The following is a 12,501-nucleotide window of genomic DNA, read 5'->3' as shown; positions in this document are numbered from 1 at the left end:
CCAGATCTAGGGAGGAGATGCACAACGCATGAACAGGACGACGCGCCATGTTCCGCCCCCTTGGATCCCGACCACCCATATACTGAAGGAAAACCCACCAGGCTTAAGTCGGACGACTTTGCATCTGTTTTTTCGCTTCCAACTTTTACGCAGCGCTTCAGCTGACAGTTCTGTCAATAGCGTCGCCGCCCGTGATGCCACCTGCACCCTAAAAAAGACAAGAGGTCGGCCCGCGCCAGCTAACCACAACTAATGCACTTCGCTCGGGCTTCGACCATCGTCGGTTGGAGAAGGGGCTTCGGAAAAAAGGGTGACCGAAAGAAAAACTCTTACATACGCTACTGGGAAGAGATCCAGATCCGACCAAGTTTCGAGTCTGGGTGCTCCTCACGACCATATTTCTGTCAATCTCGAAATCGCCTTTTGGCTTGCGTGGCTTGCCTCATCTCGCGGCCTCTGCCGTGCGCCACAGTAGTACACGACAGACGACGAAAGCATGCAAAGGGGTGATGGGAAAGGAGGTTCGCCGCAGAGGGCTACCATTGTGGTTGCCCACATGCACTTTAGACTCCCGCCGTCTAGAAAGGATGGACTCGGTGCCCGGACGATGATCGTATCTGCCGGTGAGCACCCGATACGAGATTCGCTTTGCATCCTTCAGGTGGGTGAGTGACACTGACAGGTCCGTCGACACACTCGACAGCAGCGAACTAAGCGTAGTAGGTACCCAGAAAACATGCGACCGAGCACAGCGAATAGGAGATTCTAACTCGGTTTTAGTTCAGACGCAACGTGAGAAGTGAGTATGTGTCTTATGCTTGATCATTGCTAGTCTACCGTGTAAGAATTTCCCTCTGTTGCCATTCATCCTTGCGGCATACCTTATAATCGTGCCCGTAACCACCCTCTCTGGGTCTCTCTCTCTCTCTCTCTCTCTCTCTCTCTCTCTCTCTCTCTCTCTCTCTCTCTCTCTCTCTCTCTCTCTCTCTCTCTCTCTCTCTCTGTGCCATTATACATATCCTAGTATAAAGTATCGTCTCGTCTAGACTAGAGCATATATTGTTTGCAATCCCCGCCCATGAAAAGCAAATACATCGGGGAGGGGCTCAGACCCCTTTCAAAGCAAAAACTCCGACCGAGTGACCCAATTTACCTCATGCTTAAAACACAATGTCAATCTAGACAAGTAGACAATGCAAACAAAATCTCAAACCAACCAAGAAAGACCTTGTCTTCTCTTCTAAATGGTTTGATTGATTTAACAGTCCCCCTTCCAGTTCTCCTTGATCCACTCGCCCATCTTGTACGTCAGAGTCTCGTCGGACCAGCTCAGCACGTCATTCTCGCTATACTCGCCCCCGCTGAACTTGAGCGCGACAATGATCCACTGCAGGATGAAGTCGATGAAGACGAGGTCCACCTTGTCCGGCTCGCCCTCTTTGGGGAAGCCGATCTCCGTCTGGATGCAGTTGGGGACCTCGTAAAAGGTGATGGGGGAGCGTTCCGTGTCGTCGCCGTCGGTGCCGATGTCGTCCTTTGTGGTGTAGCCGCCAATGAGGTCCGGCTTCTTGGACTTGTCGTCATCGTCACTGTTGGAAAGAGGTTGCTGGTTGTCGGCGGGCGTGTGGCGGAGTTCCAGGCGGCGGGGTTCGCCGTCCGTTTGTGCACTCTTCTCCGTTTTAAGCATGACCATGTCGTTCTTGGGGTACATCATCTCGGGTATGTTCATGAATCGGACGTCGCTCGTGCCTGCCGTCTCCTGGAAAATCTTGCCGGCCTTGTTGAGGAGGTCGATGACGCGCTTGGCGACGGGGTAGGGCACGTCGGGGATGTACTTGAAGGTGCTCGTGAAGGGGGAGACGATGTAAGTGCTGTCCTTTGTGAAGGCGCCCTTGAAGATATCGAAGCGGAGGCCGCCCGTGTTGACGATGGCCAGGCGCGGCACGTCTTTCCTGTCGTCCTTGTGGATCACGTCCGGGAGGACCTGCGTCTCGAGCCAGGTGAAGATGCTGTCGTCGCCAGGGTAGGCGGCGCGGTTGACCCACAGGTCCTGAGGCGCGCAGCCGTACTTGTAGTCCAGGTCGAGGGCCTTGCGAGCTTTGGTGATGAGCTTGCTGACGTTCTTGCCGTGCTCTGTCGGGAAGGTCGTCTCGTTGAGGCCGGTATGGTGGTAGAGGCCTAGCAGGTTGTTGTCGATGTACTTTCTCGTAAAGGAGACTGATGCCGCCGCCTCGTCCGAGACCTCGTCTGCCGACTTTGACTTCTTCTTGACGTTGTTGACGGACATCCACCCAATGGTCTCGCCGTACCGACCGCTGGCGATGGCGTACGCCTCTCTGTCAAAGGAGAGCGCGTCGCGGACGTGGGCGTGGCCGCCAAAGAAGGCGATGGGCGCAAACCAGGCCTCCTTGCGCAGAGCGGTGAAGATGGCCTTGAACTCGGGCATGCGCAGGCCAACGTGGCCGATGACGACAAAGAGGTCGGGCTTCTCCTCGCGCAGCATCGTCTTGAACCATTCCTCCTTAACCGTGTCCTCGACCGGCTGGACGACCGTGTTGTTGGCGTTACCCGTGAAGTCGAAGAGGAAGCCGAGAGCGACAACGTTGAGCCCCTGATTCTTCGTCTTGAACTTGCGGTAGCGCTTGGCCTGCGGGACTCGGTCGCCCGTTTTTGGGTCGATGTAGTCGAGGTTACTCGCAATGTAGTTTTCTCTGTAATTCGGCACCGTGATGTCGTGCTCGCGCTGGGCGGCGTCGGCCTGGTAGAGCTCGTGGTTACCCGTGCAGATGACGTCGACGGTCTGCTCCTTGAAGATGTCGTAGGTGAAGAGGCCTTTCGGGGAGGAGGCGTCGTAGAGGCCGTTGCCCTCTACGCGGTCGCCCGTATCAATGACAAGGAGGTCAACGCCTTGCTCGTCGGCCTTGCGGCGCATGTGCTCGGCAAAGGAGACATAGTCGCCCCAGTCGGCAGAGTATTGTGGTTCGAGGAGGTGGCCGCCGAGCCAGCCGTGGATGTCGGTGGTGTGGAGGAAGTTGATTTGGCCCCAGGTTAGGTCGCGCATCGGGGCGGGGACAGGGGAGGCGGCGCCAGGTTGGGCGGCTGAGGCGAGGGGGAGGTAGAGGGCTGCCGCTGCGGCCGCGGCCGTGAAGACTGAGGGTGGTGATGATCGGTGTTTCGCCATGGCTGTGGTGTTTGTATATGGTTGGCGGGTTTGGTTGATGGGAGGAAGAATGAAAGAAGCTGAGGAACTCGGGGAGATAGAAAACCACAACCCGTTCGCTTCGCCTTCTTGCGGGGGAGAGGAGACTGGGAATGCTGAGAGGCCAAACCGGTTTGACGTGATGCGTTGGCGAGTCACGGTCACGGGTGCCTGAAGGTGCGGCTGCGGATAGATAGAGAGCTTCCTGAAGCTGTCTCCGATGAGTGCCCCAGACAACCTGACCCGCTACGTCAGCGACGATCTCTCAAGGTTCTTGTTAGGATGCCACTCGCTTATCTGGAGTGATGAGCGCGAAATGGGGGGTAGAAGACTAACAGATACGAGCTGGGGAGTATCTGAAACTGTCATGGTACCAGCTGGCAGAGCTGGGGGTGCGGGTTCACGCGCCCGGAACGATCCCCGGGCCGGCATAGGTGCGTACCTGGCTGAATGGGAGTTGAGCTTGGGCCAGTAGGTACCCGTCGGCTAACATTAGGTCCGCCGTCCGGATGACATTCCCTCATTCTGTGAGCCGCGGCTAGCCACAGCCACAGCCACAGCCACAGACAGGGGCATAGCCACATGGATAAAACTATACTACATACTATATTAAGAGCCTTATAGCTATATGAATAGATAAATAATATAAAATTAGTTTCTATTATATATTTAGCCTTTATATAATATAATAATACAAAGAAGTTTATAATTGATAATTTAACCAATTTAAATTAATACTTTTAAAATAAAGTACTATTAATATTTTTTTTCATTCTTATATTTACTATCATATTAACTACGAGCTATATTAATAGTCTGTACTACGAGTAGGTTAGGGCAATTAACTATAGCACAAAGCAAAAGCTTTAATAATAATAACTCTAGCATTATTATCCCTTATTCTATACTATATAGGTACGTATTATGACCTAATATATATAACTAAGACCAGGGCCTGCCCCGTAGGCTTACGGCGGCTATAATATACTATATATATAAGAATATAAGAACATAGGGTAACTCCTATAGAACGGAAGAACTATAGATAAGTTACGTATAAATAAGAAACGGTAATTATATAATAAAATAATTATTATAATTACTCTAAATAAGCGCTTATTAGTATTTACTAAGCAATTACCTAACGAATAAGAGTAATTATTAATAAGGGATATATTTATAGTCGGATTTATATATAATATAGACTTAAGCCGGGCTTAAAAATAGACTTCTTATAGCTTTTTTAATAATTAACTTAATATTAGATCTTATAATCGCTTTTAGCTATTTTTACTAAAAACTCCTCTTAATAAAACTATAATTAATTACTAAAGCCTTACTTACTTTATAACTTATAAACATAGCTTTAAAAAAGCTATTTATAATTATAATACTATTTACTTAGTATTCGTAGTTTTAATTTTTACTAATATACTTATTATAACTAGCTAGCCGTAATATTTTAATTACTCTTATTTAGTAAGTTTATTTTATAAAAGACTAACTAAATAGTACGAATATATTAACTATTAGTAATAATAGTACTACGCGGCCTATTTAAGTAGCTATACTTACTATATAATAGCTATATAATATAATATTTAAACTTAAAAATAAGAATAAGTAGCTCTATACTTAACTTATAGTACCCCGATTACTTTTAATACTTAGAACTAAGTACCCTAAACTAGAACTTTATAATAGGTCCCCGGATACTCTCTAAAAATTCCTTACTTAAACTAGAGCTTACTTACGCTACTATAAATCTTCTTTTATTACTAAAGCGAATAAGGTTTATTATATAATATCCTTTTTTAAAAAGGATACCCTTACTTAGTTCGAACCCTCTATAAGAGATTATCTTAAGAATAAACGTAGGATTTAGGAAGTAGATATTAAAAAGATCTTTAATAACTATAATAAGTTTAAAAAGAGACTTAAAGAAACTTTTAGTAACCTTAATAAAAAACGAATTACTAAGTAAAGGCTTATAACTCTTACTTAGAAGGGGTTAGTTAATAAGTACGTATCTAAATTTAGGTAGATTACTTTTAAACTTAATTAGAGTAATAAGGTACTTATAGTAGCTTTTTATTATAGCTTAAAAGAAGAAGTTAAGGATAACCTCTCTTAGTAAGAATAACTAAATAAGCTTTATAATTATATTAATATAATAGTTAAGATCGATAATCGACTCTATAAATAACGCTTTAAATAAAAAGGATAGAATACCTAAAATAACTAAGCTAAACCTAATAATAGACGTAAATATAAACTAATAACTACTACGATAGGGTATTATAATAGACTAATAGACCTTAGCGTTATTAAAAAAGAATAACCTCGTTAAAAAAAGGATTTTAAATACTATAACTACGATAAACTAGGATATATAACTAGAGACTACCGATAACTTAAGTATATCTAATACTAACCTATTTTAAAAAAACGAGCTAATATTATAAATAAAGAGGTCCCCTATAAGTAATTCTTATAAATAGCTTATTACGATAATAACTATCTTACTTATTAAAATAATAAAAAATAAATAGGATAGTACCCTAAGTAACCTAAGAATATAAGACGATCTAGATATAATACTATACTATTTATTAAGACCCTAATAATAATAATAAAAGAAATAAAAATACCTACTTACCGACCCTATACTCTTAAAAAAAATAATATTAAATATATTACTACGCTTTCTTAAATTTATAAGAATATAAAAAAAAAGCTAAGATAGACCCCGTTATAAAAGATATACTTTATTTTTTTAAAGGACGAATTAAATAAAAACTCTTAGTTAATATAAAAGAGTAACTCCTTAAATTTAAAAAAAGAGGACCCGATATAAAAAAAATTATAAATAGCCTCGTTTATATAGTACTATTACGACCTAATATACATAACTAAGACTAGGGCCTGCCCCGTAAGCTTATAGCAGCTGCGGCGCACTATATATATAAAAATACGGGAACATAGGGTAACTCTTACGGAACGGAAGAACTATAAGATAAGTTACGTAACGATAAGAGATAAGAAGGTCCGTATGCTAAGGATACGGACCCCGTCCTTTTATTATACAGAGCCCGTATATTCGGAATACGGGGCCTATTAAAATAATATATAGATAAAGGATATATTTAGGAACGAGACTTATATATAGTATAGACTTAAGCCGGGCTTAAAGATAGACTTTTTATAGCTTCTTTAGTAATTAACTTAGTATTAGATTTTACGATCGCTTTTAGCTATTTTTATTAAGAACCCCTTTTAATAAGACTATAATTAATTACCGAAGCCTTACCTATTTTATAACTTATAAACATAGCTTTAAAAAAGCTATTTACGACTATAATACTATTTACTTAGTACTCGTAGCCTTAACTTTTATTAATATACTTACTATAACTAGTTAGCTATAATACTTTAATTACTCTTATTTAGTAAGTTAACTTTACGAAACTTACTAAGTAGTAAAATAAATAACGATATTTTTTAAGACCCTAAGTACCCCTTTATCTAACTCTAAGCGACCCGTTAACTTAACTAACGAGCTAATTAGGGTCGAGGATAACGAGATACTTAATATTACTTATAACTCCGATAATAATACGGTTCTTAAAAAGGTAGATTATAAAAAAATACAATATACTATTAAAAAAAGTAATAAACAGAATAAAAAACTCGCAGAGCTTTTTAATAATAATTTTACTTAAATAGCTATAACTCTAGCTAAGAATAATAAAAATATTACTACTCTTTAAAATATAGTTAATAAAGCTATAACTAACTTAGGGATTAAAAAAAGAGAAATAAATAACTTAGAGTAAGAAGTTAGAACCCTCTAAGCCGCTATTAGTATTATTAAGACCCCTATAAATAAATAAGAAAAACTTAAGTTTAACGTACTTACTATTTTTAATAAAATTATTAAACGCCTTAAGGGATTCCTAATTTAGATTAGAACTTATTAGACGTTCTATACTACTAACTTCCGTAATAAGACTAAACGAGTTATTTACGTAATAACTTTTTTTAGAAGACGAGCCTTAGAGTAGTTCGAACTTTTTTAAGAAAAATTCCTTAATAATAACAGTTATTTATTATATTATAAAGAAGAAACTACGAATATTTTTAGTAATATAGTAGGATTTTAGAGTGCCCTCGAATCCCTATTTTAGAACCTTAATAAAAAACGATAAGCTAAAAGAGACCTAGCTAATTTTTAATAAACTAAGTCCGCTTTATATTATATTACTAAGTTTAGAAAACTTATAGTACGACTCGATTTTATTAAGGAAACCTATATTTTTTCGTTCTATTAAGGATTAAAAGATAAAGTTAAGGACGAACTTAGTAAAATAGAGACGCTAATAAAATTTTTATAGTACGTCGAGCTTATTATTAAAATCGATATTTGATTATACGAACGATATAAAGAAAAGGGAGAGGTACGATGCCCTTAAGCTAATTCTAGTAGAAGATATTAGAGCTATGGTAAACTATTAGGTAATTACTAGAATAACCTAAGAAATTAATAATAATAGAGCACGTTTTATAAATAATACGGTAAACTTATAGATCTTAGTATTACGAAGCGTAAAGAATCGTAATAAAAGAAGGACTTTAAATATTATAACTACGATAAGCTAGGATATATAGCTAAAGACTATTAATAACCTAAGCGTATTTAATACTAACTTATTCTAAAAAAACGAGCTAATATTATAAGTAAGGAAGCCCCCTATAAGTAACTCTCGTAGATAGCCTATTACGATAATAACTATTTTACTTACTAAGATAGTAAAGAATAAATAGGATAGTACCTAAAGTAACCTAAGAATATAGGACGATCCGGATATAATACTATACTATTTATTAGGACCCTAGTAGTAGTAATAAAGGAGGAAGAGATACCTACTTACTAACCCTATACTTTTAAAAAAAATAATATTAAATATATTATAATACTCTCTTAGATTTATAAGAATATAGAGGAGAAAGCTAAAATAAACCCCGTTATAAGAGATACGCTTTACTTTTTTAAAGGACGAATTAAATAAAGACTCCTAGTTAGTATAAGGGAGTAACTCCTTAAGTTTAAAAAAAAAGGACTTAATATAGAAGAAATTATAAGTAGCCTCGTTTATATAGTACGACGAAACTATATAAACTAGAAATAACCTATCGAGTTTAAAAAGGAATTTAATTTAAATAAATTCCTAACTAAGTCTATTTATATAATATAAAAAGTGGATAGTAATAAAAAATTTATTTATAAAGTTAGAGAGTAGTTTAAAGACCTCTTACGTAAAGATAAGATCGAAGTAATTAAGAGACCGAACTTTAATTTCGGAATTATAAAAGAGGGAAAAATTAACTTTAATTTTAAAGAAGAAGAAGACTTTAAAATAAGAACTAGCTTTTTTTATTTTAATAAAGTAGAATTACTTTATAATTCGGACGAACTTTGTAACGTTGCTTAATAATATATTTAGATAGAGATCGATTATAGGGCCCCGCTTAGCGTTAACGATACTAATTCTAAAGAGGACGATGACGAACTATAGTATAGATATATTTATTTATTTAAGGATAACTAAACCGTTTAGTTCTATAGGACTAGAGAACGTAAGAAGGTCGTAGTAACCCCCTATATGGATAAAGACTACTCTCTACTCGACCCTGAAGATCCTTTTTATAAAGAATTGTTTTAGGTAGAATGTCTAGATAATAAATGCCTTTAGTACCTCGTATATAAATAAGATAGCCGTTTCTATTTATAAAGACGTAATAATAAACCTATTAAGGATATTTATATAGAAAACTAGCTACTTAGTTAGACGTTACTAAGCTTTAATAACGACGATAAAATAATATTTAGCTTAGACCCTAGCTTTTTTATAAAGTACCTTAATAGCGAATATATAAAATAAGAAGACTATAAATATAATTAATACTAAATTTACTATGTTAGAAAAGCTAAAGTATAGAGGGAATACTAAGAGAGATATAAATAAAAAAACCGCCCGAAGAAGTAAATAATAAAAAACTAAAAAAGCTAATTATAAAGGAATAACGAAAGGCAAAAATAAAAGAAAAGTTCTTATATATAACTAAATAACGTAATGACATATACGTACGAGTTAACCTCGATATTTATAGACGAGGACTAAACGCTATTATTAATAGCAGCGTATAAGAAACTTATATTTTATTAAGAATAGTAAATAAACTTAACTTATTATGGGTATAGAAGGATAACTTATATTAATTATAAATAGTAAAAGGAGAACGAGTTAACTATAATTATGAATATATTAATCAAGAGACCGTATACCTCTTAATATATATTAATAATTAGTAAGAATAACTATAGTACGATATTACGGAGATCGGAGATATTAATATTATTTTAAGAATTTCGTAGTTATAAAAGCATAACTTATAAATAAATTAGATTACTAGCTAGGTCTTTTAAGAAAATCTAGTTACTAAACGACCTAAAAAAAAAAAGGGTTTAAACGGATTTTTAGTAACTCCTAAAGAACAAAAATAAATACGATATATAGCTTTTATTAAGATAGTAAAAAGATCTAAGAAGTTCGTATATAATACTAACGATCAAAGATCGTAACGACTCTAAACTATACCCGAGGAGTACTAAATATATATAAAATTATTTATAAAACCTAAAAAAATAGGATTACTAAAATATAGTAGCTAGGATATAAAAATCGAACTTAAAAAAGGAGCGTAACCCGGGTTCTTTTTAATATACTTAATAAATTAAAAAAAATAAGAGTATCTTAACGAATATATTAACGAGAAGCTTAAGAAGGGACATATTTAATTATTAAATTCTCTCGCAGGATTCCTTTTATTCTTTATATTAAAAAAGGGCGGGAAATTAAGACCTATTATCGATTATAAAAGACTTAACGAAATTATAAAGAAAAATTACTATCCCTTACTACTTATTACTAAGCTTAGAAATCTATTTTACAGAGCTAATTAGTTTACTACTATAGATCTTAAAAAAGTATTTAACTAGATTCGAATTAAAAAAGGAAACGAATAAAAAACGGTATTCCGAACTCGTAGAGGACTCTTTAAGTATCTCGTTATGCCCTTCGGACTTACTAATACTCCGGTAACTTTTTAAATAATAATTAACTACGTATTCTAGGAGTACGTCGATATCTTTATTATTATTTATATTAATAATATTCTTATTTTCTCTCCCGATTTTAAAACATATAAAAAGTATATCTATATAGTATTTTAAAAGCTTTAAAACGCTAAGCTATATATTAAACTTTCTAAGTACGAGTTCTATATATAGAAGGTAGATTTCTTAGGATATACTATTACGCTAGGACAAATCTATATATAAGTATTAAAAATAGAAGTAGTTAGGGACTAGCCTATACTACAAAACGTTAAGGACGTATAAAAATTCTTAGGATTTATTAATTTCTATTAACGATTTCTTAAAGACTATACTAGTATAGTTAGACCCCTTAATAACTTAATATAAAAGGATACCCTATTTATTTAGGACCCTAAGTATAAAAAAGTATTTATTAAAGTTAAGAATATAGTTATCTCCGAACTAGTTATTATAATCCCGGACCCCCGAAAACCTTTCGAAATTGAGACCGATACCTTAGACTTTGCTATAGGAGCAGTTCTAGGATAACGAGACGAGTAAAAAAAGCTCTACTTATATTACTTCTATTTTAAAGTATTCTACGGAGTAGAATTAAATTAGTAAATCTATAATAAAGAACTAATAGTAATTATTAAAATATTTTGAAAATAGAAACTATAGTTATTTAGAACTAAGTACGAAGTAACGGTCTATACGGATTATAAGAATCTTGTAAACTTTATAATAAATAAAAATCTAAATAAACGATAGGTTAGATAGAGCGAATTCCTATTTAAATATAATTTCTAAATTATTTATTAGAAAGGCTTAGAAAATAGTAAAGCAGACGCTCTTAGTAAAAGACCCGATTACGAAGCCGCGGTCCTCAAAAAAACATAAGTTATTCTTAAGTAAGAGAAGGATAGTAGCCTTATACTAATTACGAAGCTTTTTATAATAGCTAGAAGGATTAATACTAGCCTAATTAAAAAGATAACCCCTAAACTTATTATAAAAATTTATAGTATACCGGTATATAGTTACTAAGGAGTTATTAAAATATAAAAACGGATTTGTTAGTATTATAATAAATCTACTATATATGCTAAAATTATAGAAGTAATTAAGGACTACGCGACCTATAAAAAAAGTAAGAATAGCCCGTATAAGCCTTATAACGAGCTATAACTACTATAATTACTAACGGAAGTATAGTATTTAATTATATAGGACTTTATTATTAAACTACTAAAGTCTAGGGAACTATTTATTAAAGTATAGTACGATAGTATTTTAGTTATAGTCGACCGACTTACTAAGTTCGTATATTTTATTCCCTATAAGGAATCTAGCATAGTAAAAGACCTAGTATATATATTTACTAAGGTTATACTTTCGAACTACGGTTTATTAAAAGAAATTATTTCTAATAAAGATAAGCTATTTATTTTAAAGTTTTAGAAATCTCTAATTTCGTAACTTAGTATAGACTATAAACTATTAACGTTATTTTATTTGTAAACTAATAGATAGATAGAAAGGATTAACTAGATCCTCGAGATATACCTTCGTTATTATATAAACTATAACTAGGATAATTAGGTAGCACTTTTACTAATAGCCTAGTTCGTATATAATAGTATAGTTAGCAAAAGTATAAAAGAATCCCCATTTTACCTTAACTATAAATTCTAGCTAACCGCATATAAAGAAGTACGATAAGGACTATAAACTATAAAAGCTATAGTAGATATAAATAAATTTAAAAAGATCTATAAATAAGCCTTATTAAACCTCGAGTTCGTACGATAGCATATAAAAAAGAATATAGATAGATTAAAAATTAGAGAACTATTTTTAAAAAAGGGGGATAGCGCTTATCTCCTTTATTATAATATTAAAATAAAATAACTAAGTAATAAATTAGACTATAAAAAACTTAGACCTTTTAAAATTATTAAGAAAGTCTTATTAGTTAATTACGAATTAAAACTATTAGATACGATATAATATTATCCCGTTTTTTATATCTTATTACTCGAACTTATACTAAGAGGTTTGTATATAGAAGATTATATTATTATTAAACTAAACTAATTAGAATATAAAGTTAAAAGAATTATTAACTATAGAATAAGAGATA

At 34.9% G+C, this 12,501-nt stretch overlaps 1 protein-coding gene across 1 annotated transcript; it reads right to left on the bottom strand.

Moving 5' to 3' along the window:
* Nucleotides 1–1,258: 1,258 nt before the first annotated feature.
* Nucleotides 1,259–3,181, bottom strand: CPAR01_10298 (calcineurin-like phosphoesterase; the record flags this gene model as incomplete). The annotated part of the gene is made up of 1 exon (XM_060494559.1): nucleotides 1,259–3,181. One exon carries the CDS (start codon nucleotides 3,179–3,181, stop codon nucleotides 1,259–1,261), a length of 1,923 nt encoding a protein of 640 aa, XP_060346741.1.
* Between the last annotated feature and the right edge of the window lie 9,320 nt (nucleotides 3,182–12,501).

Source organism: Colletotrichum paranaense (assembly GCF_030867605.1).
Source record: "Colletotrichum paranaense strain IMI 384185 chromosome Unknown Scaffold_8.1, whole genome shotgun sequence".
NCBI lineage: Eukaryota > Fungi > Ascomycota > Sordariomycetes > Glomerellales > Glomerellaceae > Colletotrichum > Colletotrichum paranaense.
This window is presented reverse-complemented; position numbering and strand designations above follow the sequence as displayed.